Genomic DNA, 23229 nt, shown 5'->3' on the forward strand with positions numbered 1-23229 from the left:
TCCACTTAACTTTAACTCGCCACTTAAATTTGCGTCTTCCAATATTCTTTCTAAAGATCTAGTCAATTGATTTTGTATATGTCCACTCATATTGACACTGACACCCGGCGCAACGGCAGCCATGTTACATTTTTAACGAGAACTGGAAACTCTGAATTGGAAACGAATTTCTGCGCGTTTCACGGTACAAGTCCTTTGGTTGTAATGTTGGTAGGACTGCCTGTCACTTCGAAGTATTTACTGTTTTTAAATCATTTTTGGGATTTTAAATAAAAAACCACGCGTCAGAATTTGATAAGTCATGAAAGAGACTAATCTTCAAAAATTTGAAGATTTTTAAAAAGTGTAAAATCAAACAATGCATCTTTAATACCTGTAGATCGAGTTCGTTTTCGAGTTGCCGCCGTGATATGTACTTAAAATAATGTTACCAAATGTTCAATTCGATTCCCAAAATGAATTTCTGAACATTAAAAATCAATATACATAATAAATGTAATGCCGCTGTTGATTGCACCCAAGAAATGACATTTAATAATAATGCGAACCTTAAAATATAAATTGTAAAAAAACGAAAGTGGTACACCTAAAACTAGACAAAAATAACGTGAACATGTAAAACAATCAAAATCATTATTCCCTTTCCGCACTGAATGGTGCATAGGGCACTGCATCGGTCCACCAATCACAGCGTATCTTAATATTTTTTCTGTTACATGCAGGTACTTACGCTTCAGGTACCAGTCCAGAGACTATGAAATATTCTGGTGTGAAAACATCTCTCGCATGGTAGGCAAATACGCTGACCATTACATCACTAAGCTGACAAACAAACTTTGTAAAACAAAGATAGACGATAGCTAAAAACTGGATATTTACGTATTGGATGAATATATCACTCACGTAAATGATACTTTAACTGTATGTTTAGTGTTTAGATAGTGATATGTCTAGAAGTCATCACATTTTTTTGTAAATAAAAGTGCATTGGCGCAGTTGGCCATCTAAATGGCCAAACGCAAAACTGGGTTCAGGGTTTGATTCTCACCAGTTGCAAGAAAAAAAACTAAGAACGTTTTTTTCGCAATTCGTCTGGGTGTCTTATATTTTTCATAACTTCCTTCCATATCTTCTCTTTCTCACCTGCTGGCAAGTCTTTAAATGGAGGCGTAACGAGATTCCTTTTTTTTAAAAAGGGTAATTAAAAAAATATTTCAAAACAGTCTTGCATTTATGTAAATAGCAAATGATCAATTTCTTTTGCATTCGCAGATTAAATTCAGTGACCTATGCACCATTAATCATGGACAAGGGAATTATGTTCATGGTTTTCATGTTATTGCAAAACGAATTAGTTTTTTTCCTAATTTCAAAGTGAATTCTCAAGCACTTTCATGGCAACACCAAATGAGGTGCTACCAACTACCAACCCCGCTCCTAATAAACTTATTTCGTGAAACACATGAAGCTTTTTGAAGCGTTCAGAATTTAGTTTTTTAACATTGTAGCACTATTCTGATATTGAGGCGTATATTTCCAATACCCGCCATCTCCATCATAGTATATAATTTACAAACTTTAAAGAAATATTATGTCATACTAATCCCTGACCGCCCTGGCCCTTTTAAATCCGTTCCAAATATTGCAGTTTATTCCTAACTCCGCCATCTCCAATCACCGGATCATTCCAAATCACGCTATCTCGTAGATCTTACGGGTCAGCCGGGACGTCAAAAAAATGACAGCTAATTATTTGTTTCTAAGATTAAATCTATTTTATTGATTCTGTCTAATTTATTGGTAAATGCAGATTTACGTGCAGATAATAAGAGAAGGAAGCGTGATGCACAGTCAAGTACCTGCTTAAACAAGGTAAATGGAGCTTCAAAAAAGGGAAATCAATTTCGTTTCATTGTTTTTTGTGCTGAACTATTTTTTCAACGGGATGGTTATGAAAACATATACATATTTTCGCTGTGATTTGACACATTCGTTTTTTTGAAAATATTTATTAAAAAAATCGAAAATAGCTCATTTTCTACAAAAAAACATTTTTTTATTTAAAAAAGCATCCTTTTACTTTTGCTTTATAAGATATTTCACAATTGTGAAGCCTAAGGGGATGATATTTCTAGGTGCCAGAGTTCCTAACCAACCGAGGTCCGAAGGTTCGATCAACTAAGGGCCGTAGTGCCGATAAATCGGGGGGAGTTTTTTAGCATTTAACAGTCTGCGATGGCTGACAGTCGTCCGCTTAGTAACATACTATTTATGTATTTAACTTCTTATACAACAAATCGCACATTGACAGACTTATTGTGAAATGGGAAATTTTCTCCCAACTTACCAACAAAATTCATCATAAATCCATTTCGGCGCCCAGTGGTGCATAGGGCACTGCATTAATACACCAAATGCAGTGAATTTCGATCACATATTACAGGTAAGGTTTTAATCTTACGGCTTCTGATGCCAATCCAGGGACAGTGAAATATTAGAGTGAACCACTTAATAAATATTTCAAGTCGACTCTGCCAGGAATCAAACATGGGACCTCAAGCATGGTAGGCAAATGCACCAACCACTGAACTGCAAGGCGGACTCATCTTGCCTCGGAAGATTTTTACCTGAGAGTAGCCATTCCAAAAAAGAATAAAAATTAAAAAATATTTTCAGGCTTTGCCTTGCATGTAGGTGAAATGATCCAGTCAGATGAATCTCATCCGCATAAATCTGACAGACAATAAGCCAAATCGTTGGCTGGTTTTAATGGCCACTTTACACACTGCAACATACTCATACGTTTTCTTCTCTAGGGCAGTGTTTTTTAATCTTTTTGAACACGCGACCCCCTTAAGGGTAGAGAAATTGTTGGCGACCCTTCCCCAAGTTTGACTTTTGCTACCTCGCTGGGGGGGGTTCGAGGCGCTACACTCGTAATGCCAATTTTTCACCCCTTACTTTTTACTTTCTCCTTGCTACAAACTCATAATATTTGTAATTATTATTTAAACTGAAATAATAGAAACAGCAAAATTGGAAAAACTTTATTCATATTTTAAAAGAAATACATTAAATTTTACACTTACATATACTTAATGAATAAAAAAAAAGCAATATTATAAATTTTTAATGTAGCAAATAATGTGATAAAATAGATGCTTACATAAACGAAGAATGACTAAATTAAAATTGAACATGTTAAATGTTTAGGACTAACAGTAAACAGACAATTGACATGGACAACTCACATCAATAATTTAATTAGCAAAATAGCAACATTATTAAGTCTTTTTTCTAAAATCAAAAACTTTGTTCCAAAAATGGAAAAAAAATCTTAGGTATGAAGTCTATGTCAAATCTTAAATATGTTATATGCAACAACTATGGGGAACAGGAAACCAAAATGACATAAACAGACTACAATGACAACAAAATAAAATATTGAAGCTAGTATATGACCTCCCTTACCTAAATACCAACTAAAGAACTCTTAACTAAAGAAAAGAACTAAAAAAAAAAAAAAAAACCTTTTTAACTAAAAAAAATCTTCTCATAAGTTAGGCACTGATATCACTGTAGACAAAGAATTAAAACTTTTTTAAAAAATGTAATAAACATGGACATAATACAAGAATATCAGAACAATATCACATACAACATTCCAAAACTCGACAAGGACATCGAGACCAATAAATCGGGGACTGAAATTATACAATAAACTACCAGACAAAACTAAACAAAAGACTCAAACTTTTCAAAAGGCGTAAAAAATATTACTATCAACAACTGACTATGAATAAAAAATGGTTTGGTATTGTGGTATAGTAAATGCCGCCGTTATGGCGTCAAGAAAATAAAGTATTATTTCCCAATATTTTTAAAATATAGGGTTTTTCAGTTTTTAATATTATTTAAGCAAAGATCATTGAAATACAAGTCAATAATAAATTACGGAATTTTGTCAAAAAATGAATAATAAGCAGTGGCGATTTTGCCAGTGATTCAAATGGGGCTCCAACTCACTAAAAATCATACTCCACACGTTCATAATGGCTAACGTTGAATAAACAGCTGTAATATAAAAATATATCAACATAAAAACAACCCTATTCCCTAGTCCAAAATACAGTTCTTTGCAACGCATGAGCAATGCACATGACATCTTTAGTCTATTAATTTAGTCGACACTCCTTCAGTCAATATGTGCCGCGAGCAAAAATCATATATATTTCAATGTATTTAAGGTTGAATTTTGAGTACATTAATATCGGTTACGTGCTGAGTAAACGAGCCTCAAACATTAAGATAAAACATACTCGCCGAGAATCACAATGTGAATTTTGACCTTATGGGGAATGCTTTGACCATAATATGCCCAAACGATGAGTCCGATTTTTATAATGCCTCATAGGTGAAGTAAGAGAAAGGGAGCTATTCGAGTATTCGAATCATTGTATCTTCTTTTGTGTTAGTCGTTAGTCACCTTTGATCGCTACTGGGTTTTGGCATTGAGTACACATGTACCTAATAATGAATAACTTTGTAATTTTTTTCAAAATTCAAAAAGAAGTACCAACGCTTATTTCTTATTTTCAGAGCTATAATTCGCTCCCGCTTATAGAAATGCCCTTTCAATCTATTGCATAGAAAAATAGCGTTACAAGTTTTGGTTTGGAACAGGCAATTTCGGTTTGTCCTAGCAATTTTTGACCCGAGTACCTAAGGCCGATGTATCGCTGAAAGCTGTAGCTAACTACGTGAAAATCATAGAATGGTTTTTGTGCGCATGGGTGACACTATAGCGGGTGGCGTATTATTACTCTGGAAAGAAGAAGGAGAAAGGAAAAGCTATCATCTCCGAATTCTTAAAGCTGTTTTTATTTCAAATTTAGTAACGTACTATAGGTAATTAATATTGCTTATTTAAGTCTAGCAGGAGTTTAAAATATATTGTAGCCTCACTAGAAATTTAGTACCAAACCACCACTGGTAGGGAGTCATTCAAATTTGACATACCGCTAACCTTACCTAATGGAAAAGTATTCAGGTGCAAATTAATATTACATAGTAAAGCCTAAGTTACGAAAAATTATAAAATATTAAATTATTTGCTTAAGTTTTAGTATATGTAGTTTTGTGCATAAATATATAAATAACGCATCTGTGATCCAATTAGCCTGTGGGTAAAATTGAATGTATCTCCGAGAAAGTTAAGGATCTAATTAATAATCACATTTGAAGAAGTGAGATATCAACACATAAATATTTTATTCAGAGATAAACAAATTCCAAGGCCGACACATGTACTTTCCTGGGGGGCAATTACAATCGGAATATACGGAATCCGCACCTTCACTATGACTGTATAGTTGAAGATAAATTCTCCTGAGTAATTAGGAAGATACACTACCGACCCTGTATTTTCAAGTTTTGGCTTGGTACATCGATATGTACCAAGGGGACGCATATGCACATATGCATTTAGATTTTTTTTTAATGTTTAGAATTAAACATATTTAAAATAATTAACAACATTGTTAATACTGTCAACTCTCGTGTAACTGTGTGGGAACTGCATCATAAGAAACCGTGAATTAATAAAAATCAGATAATTCACATAGAAACCACTTTAACATCATATGGAAATTACGCTGGAAGAAACTCAGAATTAATACTAATCAGATTATACATACTTAGTTATATGGAAACCACGCTAAGCGAATTTCAGAAATAATTAAATTGTACATAAATCAGACTGATTTGTTTTGGATTACACGCATACGTAAAAGTTTTGAAGGATACGTTTAATAAATAAAACTCTATACAAACATAATACAAATGACAATTAAACGTAGTTATGCAGAAAGCAGCCAGCTATAGAAAAGTAAAACTGAGATAAAAGCATCTTTGTGAAAAGAGCAAATAAGCAAATCTACACAATGGTTGGAATATTTTCGACTTTGACAAATGATAAACAATGAATAAATTTGTTTTTTTTTAAATACAAACAATAACCTTATATATTTGACCAGTTTTAATATTTTTTTTAAAGAACAAGATGATTTTACTGGTGCTGTGGGTGTTTTCTGCAAATTGAGAAATACCATTTTTGTGATTGAAACTATTTTCAGAAGGCGATTATTACAGTTTTTTATATGAAAGCAGTCTGGCTGTGGCGGAATGTAGAATTGACCTAACTGCATCCGACAATACCAATACATAATTTTTTCAAAATTGTGGACTTTGCTTGTCCTTTCTGCATTACTACGTTCAATTAATATTTGTAATTTTACATATTTGCGAGTAGGTTTATTAAATAGGATATATAATAAAATTATAAACTTTAAAAAACTTATTTTGAAAAATATTATTAGGTGCTTTCATTCACCATTATAATATTATTGGTTTAATCCTTTTTTCTAATGAGCCGAAAATTTATTTTTCTAGTTTGCTTCATATTTAGGGGAATTTCCTGATTGCATTATACAATACATAAATGACATTTGTACTTCCCATTTGAATGTGTACATGAACGCTATAGAGAAATTTACTTTCTTGGAATATTGTCTTGAATGAAAAACATGCTATAGGAGGGTTATTTGCAATTTTCGCTCAGCGTTATACGAATACCGGATTATAGGAGGGTTGACCATATGTCTAAATATAGGAGGGTTGACTTTATATCTAAATATAGGAGGGTTGACTTTATATCTAAATATAGGAGGCTTGACCATATATCTTTATGTTCTATCTCGTTAAAATAACAGATATTAAATTATACAATACGTAAAAACAAACTTTTGTATTTTTGAGATGGAAGTTAATAGATACTACAATTGATAATCATTTATGTTGGCTGTTGCGGGCCATGCTCCATGGACTGATCCATCCATAAATGTAGCCACACGATTACTGGAAAGCAGCCTATGACTTGTCCCGCCTATTTGCGCTTTGCACTCCGGACAAACGCTCGTCACCGTTGCTCCACCGCAGTCGGCGATGCAGTATGGGTGACCATTGGGACACGTGTACCAATGTCCCTGTTTGAATCCCATTACTTTAACAATCATTTGTTTCTCTTGCTCTGTTATTGGTGATAAATATAATTGTTTTCTCATTATATTTAGTCTATTAAGGAGATTTTTATTTATTTCCAGGTCAAACGGTTTTAACGAAAACATAATATAACTTTCCAAGTAATGTACATCCTCGTTAAACTTGACTGGATTTGATTTAAACATTGGCTTATTTATCATTTCTGTATAGTCAATTAATCGATTCAACCTTGATATTTCATTGTTAATGTCTTTCACTTGCTGTTGCGAGACATTTGTGTTATTTGAAGAGATTGCATTTATAATAATATTTACTTGATGATTGATAATCTCTGACTTTGTATCTTTTACTTTTACTATCATGTCATTGATTATCTTTAAAATGTCATATGTAAAGGAATATTTATTTAAAACTAGTACGCTTAATCTGGATATCTGATTTTTCTTGTTTAATATTTCATGATATTGAATTGAGTCCATGAGGGTTTTCAACTGTATATGCATGTTTGATCCTGAAACAAAAAGTTAGATTATATACACATTTTTTATTTATCACGTCGTTTACTATGTTTTTTCTCTTTACTGTGTCTTTTACTATGTTTTTTGATATTTGTTTTTTACTGGGTTTTCAATTTGTATTTTACGACGTCTTTTACTATGTTTCTTACTATGTCTTTAAATATGTTTCTTACTATGTATTTTGTTTTTATTATGTATTTTACTGGGTTTTTAAATACATTTTTTACATTTTTTACTAGATTTTTTTAAAAGTGTATTTTACAATGTTTTTCACTATGTCTACTACCTTTTTTTATTTTTTCTATGTATATGTTACTGTTTTTTTTTTACTGGCTTAGAACGGAGTAAACAACCCTAGTTAGAGAGTCAAAGCAACTGTACTTAAATTTATAATTTTATGTAGTATATAATATGATAATAAATAAATAATATAAGAAATAAAAGAAAATCATGGGTATATTGTATTTGTGATAAAATTATGTTGCTAAAAATAAAATGATTTTATCAAAGCTATTTAACCCTTTTAGTGCCATTATTTTTTACCCATATATAATAAAAAATGCCAAAAAAACTTTTGTTTTTGATGTCATTTACCCTTATCTCGAAAAAATGCATCTCTTCCAAAAATTACCCAATTTGAAAAATTCTTTCAGTGTTTTCTTTAAAAAAAACTTGTACATAAATAATAAAATAAAAAGAAAATTATGGAAATATTGTGAACGAAAATTATAACAAAAGCAGAAATTTAAAAATGTAAAAAGGTCAACATGTGTGCTTTCGCGCAGACTCCATGGAGCCCCTTCTTACAGCGGGCACAAATCAAGTTGCTTCTCTTCACAGTGCTGTAATCCTTGCTGCTGCACACTACGCAGCGCCGTAAATTACGCCCGGGTAATTTTCAAATCCAAAAGTTTAAGGGGAAGATGGAGTCCGAGTAGTGGATTCTGGTAGATTTTTGTGGAGCGACCATTTCTTTTCTAAATCTTCAATTATACTCGATGCAAATTTCAATCTCGTCATCTTCGTTTCAATATTCTTCTCACTATACAATATATAAGTATTCACCATTATCTTTCAAAATACATCGAACACAATTTTTTTCTAAAATTTGAGTGTTTTTCGTTCATCCAAATAGGTGTATAGCATTTTGTCACTCTCATCTATTCCACCCATTAACTGATTATACATGTGTACCATTGATGGTTTATTTTTTATAGATTTGTAATCTCCTCTCTTTTTTGTGACAGTGACAGTGACATTTGCCATATCGCTGTGCGTAGAAAGCAAGATACCTGTTTTTTAAAAACCTTTTTATCTCTGAAGGAACACATTAACATTGGATCGTTGGTGAAATATGTACTTGGGTTAGTTTACTAGTACCGTTTTGGCTTCGTTTGGAACATGCGAGGGCATTGGAAGCAAAGATAGCAACATCCAAAAACAATATTTTTTTGGTTATGGTCATTCTGTAGTTTATTAACTTTATTTTTATAAAAATCATGAGTTGAGTTGCAAATGTAGTTTAAAATCATACTTAAGCAAACATAACAATATCCATCAGCCATTTTATTCAACCAATGACAAGCTTGAGATTTAAATTTTCAAAATGGCCGTGCCATACAAATATTTAGAAAGTTTTTTTTAAATTAGTGTTTCTATTAAAGCTAATTTATCTCTCATATCTTGAAGTTTAAGTTCAGGGAAAATAACATTTCTAATGTGAAGACTATCTTTGGCATTAGTGTAGAAGTTTTTGTTATTTTTCTCAAAAACACCAAAACGGGAGTTTGCTATCTTTGCTTCCAATGCCTTCATGCTTCCTATTCCTACGTATTGTGCCAGTTAGATATGTGGATCTCTGATAAAGGGACCGTGCAAGTTCCACACTGGTGTAAAAATTATCCGTGAACAGGCGGTATCCCTTGTTCAGGTAATTTCCCATCGACAGAAGTTTTTCTGCCACAACAAATGCCATACCTTTTTCTTTAATCTCATCTTCGTCAACTTCAGAAATAATAGAAATAGAAACCTGTTTTTGTGTCGACTGAATTCACGAGAGTTGATGTATTTATTTTCAGTTTGGAAAGCTTTTTTTGATTTTCATTCCCATCACCAAATAGTTTTTGTTTCACTCCTTCCACGTGTTGCCTTATTTGCTTTATAATAGCAGAATACCGGGGTGTATTGACAATAGGAGTTTTGCAATGAGGACATGTTGGAACTTTTATTTCTCCGTCTTGTTGTTGTTCCATATATTTATCTAGGCTATTCACTTCAACGGCGTGAGGGCAGTCTAACAGCTGAATAAATCTGGAATTAAAGTGAATATTTATTATTTTTATATTCATTCATAAAAATAAGAAAGTGTAATGGTCGTCAAAATGCTTTTCCATAGCCAAAAGTGTTTAAAAAAATAGTTTTCACCCTCATAAAAGAATATGAAAGGTATTTCAATTAAAGGAATTACCTCGCATCTTCATTGTCTTCAGTTCCGAAAAATATATCAGGAAATTGATCAGGTTTGCAGGTATTGCATATCTGAGGACACTTCTCTCCACACAGACCCCGACAACGATGTTTGCAAGGCAAGCGCTTCGGGCACGCTTCGGAGCATAGAGGGACATTACACTCTTCTCCACAGAGTGCTATACATTTATTGTGCACACATTTTCGAGTACACTTTTCCTTGAAAAGACAACAAATTAACATATTTAATAATGCATACTTAGTTATAGTTGGTCACCGAAAAACTCTTTGGATCTATGCAAGGATGCACGTTTAACAATAAGGGGCAATGTAGTAAATTGTAATATTACAGGTGAGTAAATTATTTAACCATTTTGCGACATTATAATGAACTCTTTGACTGTTTTGATAATGAATATTAATTTTTAAAAAACATTACTGCACATGTTTGTGTATTTAAAATAGTTAATTACATATACGTTTTTTAATTGACATCGACCCTCTACGAATTGTTAGCAAGAAAAATATGAAATCTGACATTAGCCCTTTTAGATCCAAGCCGCAGTTATATGTTTAACAATCAGTATTTTGTTGTGATTAGTTTTTAAAATTTCAATCTCCATTGAGTAGAGTCTAAAATTCACCAAAATGAAAATAAGAAATACGCATTTTCCAACCATAAAAGTGATTCATGCTTAGAAGTTATACATTTTAGAGGAAGAGTGACAATTACTTTCAGTAACAGAGAAGCTTTACGAGAAGGGAATATGCAAGTCTGGGCATTTCATTTAGAGGGCTTATTACCTGTCATTTGCTGGTTTCAGCGATCACTTTACACATCGCAACGTGATAATATTTAAACCAACAAACGCAGATTCCCGAGCAGATCGTGGAGAAAAAACTGTTCTTTTTTAAGTGAGTGGCGTATCACAATTTTCATATTTTGCCAATGTTACGTTATGATAGAAGAAAATAGTTTAGTATTGACTGATAAATTCAAGCACACCTGACTCCCGTTTAATACGGTTTCAGTATAACATCTAGAGGGCTCTTGCAATAAGTATACATTATAGCAACAGTAACATAACATATAATAAGATCAATTTCAATCATTAACATAAAGCAATTATAAACAAAACAAGAAAAGGACGTAAATAAAAACTGAAGGGAAAAACACAAAAAAAGTTTGAGAATTGAGGTGACAGACATTACGCGGATAAAATAGCTGATTTAATGCATTAGTGGGGTCAACAATTGTCCTGGTTGAGAGTGATGATAATCTCGACTCAGACATCAAAGTTTGGTAGCGAATTTGATTTAAAGGTTTACCCTTTTTGAACAGTATGTAGCGTAAAAATTTTCGCTGAATTCTTCCAAATTGAGAGTCTGACGATGCGTATTTCAGTGAACGAACCAGAGCACAATACGGGGATTTTATTGAAACAGTGCTGCTAAAATTTGGTGTTGCACAAGGAAGTTCAGTGTTTTTTTTATTTTATTTGTTAATAGACTATTAAACTTAGCCAAATTTAAAAGAAATAATTATACATTTTTTAAAGTTTTGTATTTCTAAAATAACTCCGCGTGTGATGTCAGAGGTTCTCTTCCGCTTATTCTTGATCAGTCCTGCCCACTGGTCCATTCACGGCAAGCAAACCGGAAATCTTCCATAACTCTCTCATCATTGGTTGATTCATATGAACCAGTGACGTCGTGAAAAGTAGTTCATTTTTATCAAAATATGTGTATTTTTTTACTTTTTCAGGAAACTTTGCTGTACAATTTAATGCTCCAATATTCACCATGTTCACGTGAAGTTCCTCATTGCCATTTTACGCTGCGTAAAAGCTAAGTTTTCATCACGGGTTACCCCGAGATTTCCGATTTATGGGGCAGTAGTTATGAAAGTATCGTTAATAGAGTATGATAAAAAAATCGGGTTTTTAAAAACAAATGGTTGTATTCACACCACTAAAGGACAATGTCAATATTTTCTTGAAGGTTACGTATGTCATTTGTGCATTTAATTTCTCTAAATAGCTTCAAATTGTCAGCACATAGCAATAAATGTACATTAGAATATTGTGTGGGTAGATCGTTAATAAAGAGTAAAAAGAGAAATGGACCGAGGTGAGAACCTTGCAGTACCCCAATTTAGTTGCAAATTCATATAAGCAGTATCCATTTAGATTCATTCTCCTATTACTAAAATAGTTCTTGGGTTAGTTTAAGATGGTCCCATAATCAGATAATTATCTGTATACATTAATAATCTAATTTTAATAATTATAATTTTTTTATTAATAAACTATAAAATTATCTGAATAATTATTGTACAAATTTTGAACATTTTATTTGATATCAATAATTTATCCAGATAATCATTCATTTTAGATTAACATAAACATTATTCAAGCTCTAAATGGTGCACACATAATTGAAGACATGAGTGGATAAAGGTGTTAGGTGACAAAAACAAAAAGCGGAGATTTCTGGGGCTAACGTTTTGAACACCAATACAATTATTGATTAAAAAAAACACCGTTCGCTCTCAAAACAGGTTTTTTGATACTTTTGTTGGTGTAGTTGGCTTTATGTAAAATGGCTGTACATAAAATCTTCATTTATGTATAAAAAAAAAAGTACATTTTCAAAAATTTGCGACATAACGCCTTCATCCACTCGTCTTCAATTGTATTTATGGGACAGATGAAATTATCTCACTTTGCAAGGAGGACAGGGAACTCCACAGTTGTAAGGGCAGCGAGAATGGGTGCACCGAACCTCACATTTCTTGGTACACGGGGGGCATGCCTCGCGACATGGAGATGTGCAGCTGAAAATATCGATTTAATACTTATATACAAGCACACAAGAAAAAAAAACTAAGTTTCATTTACCTAAATGTAATAATATCCAGTGGTAAACGAAATGCATTTTTGAGAGCGAAATCACCTTAAGTTTTTAGTCGAATCATCCATTAATAACCATTTTTTAAGACTAAATTTATCAATAATATTTTATTTCATACCATACCCGGGTGTTTTTATAATTATAAGCATTTCCTCCGGCAGATGTGCACACTGATCCTCCTTACCTGTGTCCGCAGACGAGCACCAGGCCGCAAGGTTCCGCGCAGGGCACATGCAAGCGCCCTCCGGCACACTGGCCGCATGTCCCCCGGCAGGCGTGCTCGCAGTCCTCTAGGATACTCTTACACATTTCCTTACAGTACTTCATGGTCAACAAGGGGCCGATTTTAGCTTCTGCAACATAAAAATAAAGCTGTACTTTTACAATTTGTCTTGAAATTATTTAAAACAGCAAAATATGTCAAGAAAAGTAATGCTACACATTTCTATTAACATTTCTGTGAGAGAAATTTCGTGGAGACAGTAATACTCCAACAAGGAAGACCGACATCAACATTCATTTATTAAGTGCTTGAACGAGGTGAAAATGATTTACCATAAGTCGTTTCGGAACATGGAATCTTGAATGTGTGGCCACAGAGTGGAGAGAAAGGATTAGGCACCAGAGTGCGGCACTTTGACCTATCGCAAGCTTGATAGCACAAGTTTAAACAGGGATGTCCACATGGCAATTTTTTTAAACACTTGAAAGCACATTTTACAGTGTCTGGTTCAATTGAACATTTTACTTTTATTGAATGTCCACAACTTCTTTTCTTCGCAACCTGTAAAAGTAAGTACTTAATAAAAATTTGCAGTGTAATTAATTGTAGTGTAATTTTAATATATAAAGATTGCGACAGTTTGTGTCTTTTGTGAACTACAGAAAAGTGCGGTTAACAATAAACAAATATAATTAACATATTACAACAGAGATGAAAAACATTTAAGAGAAGGTAATATAGAAGTCTAGGCATCTACAGGGCGTATGACCTGTCAATGGCTCAAAGTCCTGGTCTACAAAAATTTGGACAAACTCAAAATATTGTTTAAACAAATATAATTTAAAAGTTGTGAAATCCAGTCCCTGCTCTAAAGACAATACTTAGCTGATGTACAATGAACGTCATAATATAAAATGATACAGTCATTTTTTATCATAATAGTAACCTAAAAGAACTAGAAAAAATAATGAAGACAGATTTCGATAGTCTTGCCGACTGGATGCGATTAAACAAATTAAGTTTGAATATGAAAAAAACATCATATATGATTTTTGGGAACAAACAGGATTTGAAAATTAATATTTCTCTAGGAACTGGCTATATTGAAAAGACCAATGTTACTAAATACCTAGGACTATATATTGACTCTCAACTTTCATGGAAATACCAATATGAACATGTTAAATCAAAAATAGTACCCGTAACTGGCGTTTTGCATAGACTTCGTGGTCTGCTTCCTCACTCTGTTTTGTTTGCCGTCTATTACGCTATGATACATTCTCACCTATCCTATTTATGCTGTATTTGGGGTTTCGCTAACAAAAACCAGATTTCTGAGATTCAAGTTCTTCAAAACCGAGCTCTGAGAAGCATTCTTGGTTTGAAATGGGATTCCCATGTCAAGGATATTTATCGTAACACAAAAATACTTCCTTTTAAGGTAATGGCACTGTATGACATCACTAACACTATTTCAAACATCATAAACTTTTCTGCTCACACAAATTTAAAACTTACATTTAATCATGAAATTCACAACTATAATACACGACATGCAAAAAATCTTCACATTTCTAAATTTTGTTCCACGAAGTTCGGCAAAAGGTCTCTGGAATACATTGGTCGTATACAATTTAATAAACTGCCTGATGACCTTAAAAATGAAATGTCGAGTGGTAAATCTCAAAGACCAGAAATGAAGACCTATTTCTTGAATCTTTTTGAAAGTGATAGTTTTTAGCTCAGTTTCTGTGAATAGTCTATATATTGTGTTTTAGGTTTAAATGTTTTTCTTTTCTTTTTTTAATATTAAGTTCACAGAATGTTTAAATGTTTTTATTTTCTTTTTTAATATTAATTTCACAGAATGTTTAAATGTTTTTCCTTTCTTTTTTAATATTATGTTCACAGATTGTTTGAATGTTTTTATTTTCTTCTTTAATATTAAGTTCACAGATTGTTTAAATGTTTTCTTTCCTTTTTTAATATTAAGTTCATAGATTGTTAAAATTTGTTAAAATTTTTATTGTTTAAATGTATACTATGTATTGTTACAAGAAATGTACTATTTTTTTTATGTACCGTCCCAAATGAGTTTTCTCGTACAACTCCTGGGAATATAATATCATGATATTCATGTCTTATATGTTTTATTAAAAAATAAAAAAAAAAAAAAAAAAAAAAAAAAATGCACTGGCTGAAAATCATACCAGTTGATCTATACGCACTACAGACAAGCCCGTGTAATAGTAATAAACGGATTAACAATTTTTTTTAATGGTTTTGATTATCCAGTACCCGTTCAAGAGACTATTAATGTCGTTGTTATACACGTCAGTGTTTAAAACATGCGGACCTATGGGTCCATATGTGGTAAGACTAAGACACGCATGGACAAGAAGATACACTAATATTAATTGAACATAGTTATGCAGAAAGCGTCCAACCCTCAAAATGCTAAAAATGAGTTTAATGCCGGTTTCGATAGCATACTTTGATATCTTTATGTGCTGAAAACGTCCCAACTCCAAGTGCTATACTTGTGAAGATCTATTGTGACAAATATATATGTATTGTACTTACCGAGACTAAACAAACAGAAAGGTCGCAAGCATCTTTACATGTCATTTTACAGTGATGGCCACACTTCAGTGACCGCCTGCATTTCTCTAGACAGGGAATAGTGTTAACATCCACATGGCAGTCAATAATCATTATATGGGTGCACGTTCTGATTTTGGAAACCTTTAGTAAAACAAACAGAATTTGTGCATGAATTTTAATGACACATTAGTTCCATAATTTAACTATGCATCAATCGTCCAGTTCAAGGGCCATAAGTCCGAAAAAATAAGAGTTATGTCAAGTGTGCAGTTTTAAGCAAAATTTCCTTCTGTATGTTGCATTACTCAGATAATAGAAAAACACCACAAAATTAAATGGTTATATTGCTTGGATCATTTCAAAAACATTTCAAATACCTTACTAAGAAAGCAGACATATTATCGTCAATTTGTTTATTTAATTAGTAAACATCAGTTGGAAAAAATATTTTAAAAAGCATGCATAAATCTACAATATTAGATTTGACTTCTGAAATGTTATTTTTCGGTCGATATGTATCTACACATATTTTACATAAAACAACTCAATTAAAATATCTTTTTAAACACTATATTAGGGCTTTCAGGCCCGCAGCTGATTTGGGATGTCGATATTTGCAGTATCAAATATCAGTCCTGCGGGATCCCGCAGGTTTCAGTACAGAGCTTATTTAATCTGTATTTAGTGTTCAGACACTGAAATATTTATTCAGTTAATTAGAGCAAGATATTATACGGTGCCAAAAGATATATATGACAGTTGACACCTAAAATAAAAGTCTACAACCAATCAAATAAAGTCCTTTTAATTTATTTATTTTTTTGTAGAAAATAAAACTTAATCAAATCGTACTAATCTAAGACAAGACCGAATATTGTTGACCTTTTGCTGAAAGTGTTTTGGAGAAAACACAGTATGTCTAATACTGTGTTTTCTCCAGCGCTGCTGCATCCAGCACACCGAACAACCGTCTGAGGTTTCTGAGCCATGATGCTCTTTTGCGTCTCATACCATACTTCCAACTTTTTATATGTCAGCCTTTTTACTGGTTTTTTGAGTTTTAAACGTATTTGAGCAACAACGGGATTATTGCCTGATTCCATATCTGCTCCAGGATAGGTTTTTACATTTTTGATTGCATTACTGTATCAGATGTTTACTAACATAAAATAGAGATAAGATATAGATAAGATTTCATATCCCTTTTTTGCGTGACTGCAGATATTATGTTGAATTCTTTAAACTCATATAAGTTTACCGTATGTAATTAATTTCTCGCAGCAAGGTTGGATGATAAATTCTAAAGTGCTATCATTTATTCTACTCTCATACTACTATGTATTCTTTGCAATAACCTAGGATATATATTTTTACTTTTTTTTTTAAATAGCATATATCTTTCTTATTTCTAATCCTTCACACTTGTTTTAATGTATATACTATACCAATGTTTATTGTTTAGTTTTTTAGACAATAATAGTGAAATCTTTTATTTATTCTTTTTCATTTTATATGTGCTTTATTGAAAGTTTTACGATATTTTTATATATTATGTAAACTTTACGCCTAACACCAAGTCTTTGCTTTAACCTAATTTATACAAAAGTCTGTGATAGGCATTCTTAGTTATGTACAATAGTCTTATCTTTGGCTATTGTTTGTTTTGTGATCTAAGTCAAAATGTATTTTGCATTGTTAATTATTTCTTATAGATATTTAAATCTAGTTTTTTTTTTCTAATTTTGTTTTTGTACAAGTTTTGCTTAGTTCTTTTTTACAGAAGTTAAGCATTTTAAAGCATGTTAATAATTTGTTTATAATTTTCTTTTCTACCCGCTTACAACTGTGTATTTTTTTTTTTCAATAAAATGGCGTTGCATAATAGATTGTATGCTTTTGCCAATGTCATGTAGATTTATTTTATAAACAAACTGGTTCGCAGTACGCAACCAGGCCCAACCGTCGGGTCTGCAAGCAACATAGGTAAGTCTAACAGTTCCGAGAAAGTTCTCTCCTTTCTCGTTTCAAAACTAAAAAGGAGAATCTCTCCACCAAACCATCAATCCTCCACCCATACTCGTGCTACTGTCACCGATCCAACAACAGGCCCCAGTCGAGATACAAATCGATTCCGTTATTTTTTTTAAATTTAAGCAAAAGGTTGTATATAGATGGATTCCTGCTCGCTAAGATGAGTTGGATATTTGTAGGAAGGGAAATGAGTGGAGCCAAAGTCTTGAAAAAGGTTGGCATTTGGTCATTTATTGGGCAAACAAAGAATAAGTGGTTGAGATCTTCTTCTTCTTCAAAACGACAATCGCAAATGGGAGAGTCAAAGACATCAATTCTCGCAAGGTGAGTCCTCGTACAGCAATGCCCTTGTAATAATATAGCAACACTTTTTATTTATTTTATTAGCGTATCTTATATTTTATCTAGTAAAAGCCCTCCGGGTGTTTGTGTGAGTTGAAGAAATAAATAAGATTTTTTAAACCAGTGAACTTTCTCCATATTTTGAGTTTGAGTTTAAGAAATAACATGGTATTTAATGTTGTGGATGTTTTTTTTTTTTTTTTTAATGATGTAACTTCAGATGTATCAACTAATAAATCTGGTTCAGTCTTTGTGAGATTCAGTGGTGTGAAATAGTTTTCATGATAAATACATAAATATTAGCCAAACCTTTATTGTGCACGGAGGACAAGTCTCGAAACATTGCAGTTTGCAGATATGATTTTGCGTACATCCTTTGTTCGTACGGCAACAGTTTACCTGACATTTGTACTGAAAAATAAACTTAAATTAGCATTTTCTCAACTGAATCAAATTTACTACAAATATGTAATTATCAAATTAAAATTTCGACATACAAATTTCCCAGGTATATTGTAATTTATATGGGTGCCCACATAAAGTTAATGCTTTAAATATAAGTAAAATAAAATACTTTAAACTCACTTGGAGATGATCGGGATCTGTCTTCTTGTGACAAAACAGACGACAAGCGTGTCCGCATGCCAATCTGTCCTTACAAGGCACCGAACATTTTACTTGTTCTGGAATCTCATGGCACTTTTTCATACCCTACAAAAGTAGCCAAACCGTTTATTGAACATTTCCCGGTATAAATATTCCGCAATACTAAATATGATAAAATATTAAATCAAGTAAACAAATATTGTAATAAAGCTGCGGCGACGCATCGAATGGAGTTCATTTGGGGATTAATATTCTATCATTTCACTGTGACACTTATCCTGACCTATTAAGAAAGAATTGACGCCATTATGAGTTGGCTGCCGCTCGTGATATAAGGTCTGTAATTCGTATACTTAATGCGTAGAACATTGAACCAGACCATATTCATCAACATATCTGTGCGGGGTACGGGAAACATGTAATAAGCGATTCAATGGTAAAGAGATGTGTGAGACAGTTCAGTGAAGGTAGTGATAATGTGCATGACGTGGGCGTCCATCTTTGATGAATCATGAATGCGGTGGACTGATTTCATATTCTTCGCATTAAGAACACAACAGATCTCACCTCAAAAGTAGTGGGTTAAAATTCATAAACAAAAATGTATTTTATTAAAATTTTTGCTACAAATTTTCAATATCTGTGATATTGTAACTCGTATGCTGTGGAAAGTTGGAAAATTTTACTAGCCAAGCTATATTTTTTTTTGTATGTGCCTATTTAAGTGTTGCTAGTAAAAAAGCTTAATTTACTGATAGGCACTGATACATGGCAATTAAACATATATATATTTATTTGACAATTGTAGTCCGCATTACTTTACGGGCTGTTAAACCCATTACATAATGTAGACTGTAAATATAAGTTAGTTAGTTAATGAATAGAAAGCAGATAGCTGCTAATCTGCCAATACGTACAGAAAAATATATCCATATTATCCGCAGAAGCCATTTTCAGCAAGCGAATTGCCTTATTAATGAGTGAATTCTGACTTGCATTTGTATGGATTCTGGTGTGTAAAACAGTGCATGAGATCTCGCTCTAGTACAAAACTGATGGGAACATACAAACTGATCTCTTTCGCAAAAAATTATTGCAAAAATCGCTTTTAAACCTTCTCTATTTCAAGGATGCGGTTTGATTCAGAAGGGTCCCAAATTATGGAACAGTATTCTAGTATGCTGCGGACTAGCGTATCACACAATGTCCAAATTGCAGTAGTATTATTGAAATATCTAGAGTTTCGAAGTACAAATCCAGGCATCTTACTATCATAGATTTATCTACAACACTAGTCATATGGGACTTAAACTAAATAATGCTAAGATCTTTAATTAGGTAACTGCGCGATAAGTATTTTTATTGAAGATTTGCAAATAATTAAAGGCAAACGGTGCTTAATAGTCGGTACTTACTAGATGGCCGCAGTCTGGCAGTTCGACATCTAACAAAACTACACATTTGTAGTTTTGGTAGTCATAGGAGCATGCCAGAGTGACTTCATGCTCACATTGCAAAACTCTCTTTACGGGTACCTTACAAGGACAGCATACTTGGAAGCATTTAAGTGGACAATTGTGGAGCAGATGACAGATGGGTCTAAAATTACAATTCATAAAATTATCACAATGTTATGGTATTAAAAAATATATATATTCCTGATTGTTATTATTTAGATTTAACTCTTTCATTTCATACTCTGCGAAATCTTTACAGAAATTAAAATTTGGTTTAAAAAAAATCTTAAATAAGGTTGATAATTTTTTTAAAGGATATCAAATGATATTTTAAATGAAACACAAAAATTCTAAGTCTACATTTTTAGAAAAAAACTTACTGGTGGCGCCAACTTCTGTCAAACATAGGAAACTTATTTGACACGTAAAGCCCGATGCTCGAAAAAACAACTCAAGTGGCTGAGTGGGTCTTTTTAATAGAATCCCATCTCCGGTGGGTACGAGTTAAACACCTAATATAATAACGTGACAGACAAATACGATGAGAATCTCAGAACGACATCCCACAATCAACGGATAAACAATGAAAAGATATGTTTGTAATGATAAAATTAAACAAACAAAAATTTGAATCAAAAAAATTAATATGAAAACAGAGTAAGCGAGTAAATATTGAAAATAGCCTTAATATACTGCAGCTACACACCTCAAACGAATAATTAAAGCACAAATTTCATTATAGAAGTCTTTCTTAAGGTACCAATAAGAACTCCATCTATAGATATGTTTAGAGGCTTCGACTTGCTCGAGATATGCCTATTATCAAAGTCAAAACATGCCAGCAATGAACTTTCTTTCAAATAGAGTTTGAAGCTCGCGCACCTGATGTCCCAACCTACTTTTTTTCCATACCTATCGGCATCCTGGTCCCAAAATGGTGTAACTACTCTAGCCCCTCTCAGATGATCCCGCACCCGCACGAACCTCATACCCCTAGAGATGGTCATCCCCTTCACATCCGTCGCCCTTATCAGACCCTGCGCTGGACTCAGAAGGCAGAGTTTGTCTTACTTGGCAATCAGTCGGCTTTCTTATTTAGAACATTCTGGTTACAAGTAATGGGCTCTCAATTCTAAGGATATTTCGGAGATTCGTCTATGCTATTAGGCCGCTTCCAAGTACCCGTGTACGTGTTCGATCTCTCAGGAAACCCTTTCAACTCTGAGTAGAGAGAGGCTACCAAGTACCTACTATAAAAATCCATAAATCACCTGGCAATACAGACGTTCAATGCAAACTCAGAGATTATAAACCTGTGTAGCCAACTGTGAATATAAAACTGTTTTATCGTCGCCACCTTACTTCTATACTGAACCCTGTATTAAGTTTGTTTCATGAATAAACCTTTAAAAACTGACCAACGTGTTATGATTTGAGTATATGAACTTTTAAATGCTCGTCAAAAAATTCAAATAATAATAAATATATGCCAAAATGATTCTGTTGGACAGATCTGGAGATGGACATCTTCATCCTCCTGCTCAGGGACATGAATATATGATATGGGCAAGAAATAATAATATCATTGTCAATATTCATCCTTTTAACACAACATTTGGTCAAAGGTGCAAGGATAATTTTTCTACCAAATTGTTTAATATGCTTCCCTAGTTAACAATATTTGAGACATGTGAACAAAGTAAATTAAATTTTGATCAGTGTACAGTCCTACTTAGAACATTTTTCTCTAGCGAGGAGTCTAAAATTAATATTGTACTGCGTTTTTTTCATAAAGCATGATAATAAAAAAATAATTAACATTCTTATATATGAGAAGAAAACACCTACCTTGAGCACATCTCTAAACATTTAAAATCTTTATGTTGTCTGTCGTAAGGGTGACACACACTTTTGCAATAATGTCCGCAGTTTAGTAATGATTCACATTTTCTAATACAACCACCTTCTGGTACTTGGGAGAAATCTTGCAATGTTTGGATCTAAATAAGTGCGAGACTCGATTAGTTCAATATTTAATGTATTTATTTACAGTAATAATTACAATACAATGTTTGGAGACCCGTATTTTAGACATTAATTTGAATTAACACTATCTCTTACACATACATATTTATTTATTTTTTAAAGAAAAAAGAGATATTAGCTCACAATATACCCAAATATTTCAATTTTGGTGGCCATTTTCAACAGGTTGTAAGTTGAAAATTAAAGTCTGACTCACTCAAACTAAAATTCTGCATTTTAGGTCAAAACTTTTGTAGCTTCCATAAATGTTAAAAGCTCATTATTTTATGCATGAAAACATAATTTAACAATAATTAGTTACAAAAAAATCTCTAAAAACCTTCCATAAATTAAAAAAAAAATAAAAATAGACCCGACAGTTGGGCCCGGTTGCGTACTGCGAACCAGTTTGTTTATAAAATAATTCAACTAGACATTGGCAAAAGCATACAACTTATTGTGCAAAGCTATTTTACTTTAGAAAAAATAAAAAAAACAACCGATCTGGTTGAAAATTTTCTAAAACCTATTTTAAAAAATCATAACTCGAAAACTACGAAAGATTGCAGAACATACATGGGGTGATTTGGATACCCCTCAATATGAGGCACCTACATTTTACTTTTGGATGTCACTTCTCCGGCCACCTGTATACACTATAGACATGTACTTACCGAAGTAAATGTATTTTCATGGATTTGACATTGTAAAATCAGTTTTGATCCAATACAATTTTGCTTGGTGAGAGTTTCGTCTACAGAATTCCACAAAGAACTTTTCTTTTTGAGCATACTCATATTACCGAGTATATAAAATCCTAAAACGAAATGGCAAATGTTTTCATAATCAAAGCAAGAATCAGCCTGGCCTAACTATATAACCGGCCCAAAACAGTTGTATTATAACGTACAATAGTATCCCAGTTAGGTTCAGAAAAACCCAAAAAAGTTTATAGTTAAATAATGAGGAATTCCAGCCCAACCCG

The 23229-nt window shown here is 32.7% G+C and overlaps 1 protein-coding gene across 1 annotated transcript in view; it reads right to left on the reverse strand.

Annotated features, from left to right (window-relative positions):
* Positions 1-6043: 6043 nt before the first annotated feature.
* Positions 6044-23229, reverse strand: part of LOC148280943 (NFX1-type zinc finger-containing protein 1-like) — a 31449-nt gene continuing 14263 nt past the window's right edge. Inside the window, exons 8-19 of the mRNA XM_088227550.1 lie at positions 22919-23061; positions 22068-22219; positions 20178-20361; positions 18742-18867; positions 18466-18567; positions 15763-15924; positions 13512-13740; positions 13141-13309; positions 12768-12879; positions 10045-10262; positions 9607-9887; positions 6044-7570 (exon numbers count right to left, since the gene is read on the reverse strand). Of these exons, the coding sequence (XP_088083676.1) occupies positions 6834-7570; positions 9607-9887; positions 10045-10262; positions 12768-12879; positions 13141-13309; positions 13512-13740; positions 15763-15924; positions 18466-18567; positions 18742-18867; positions 20178-20361; positions 22068-22219; positions 22919-23061 (2615 nt within the window). The 3' untranslated portion in view covers positions 6044-6833. The remainder of the gene's footprint in view (positions 7571-9606; positions 9888-10044; positions 10263-12767; positions 12880-13140; positions 13310-13511; positions 13741-15762; positions 15925-18465; positions 18568-18741; positions 18868-20177; positions 20362-22067; positions 22220-22918; positions 23062-23229) is intronic.

The sequence above is a fragment of the Micrasema longulum genome, unplaced genomic scaffold (assembly GCF_059751315.1).
Source record: "Micrasema longulum isolate JH-2025_06_02 unplaced genomic scaffold, ASM5975131v1 h1tg000510l, whole genome shotgun sequence".
NCBI lineage: Eukaryota > Metazoa > Arthropoda > Insecta > Trichoptera > Brachycentridae > Micrasema > Micrasema longulum.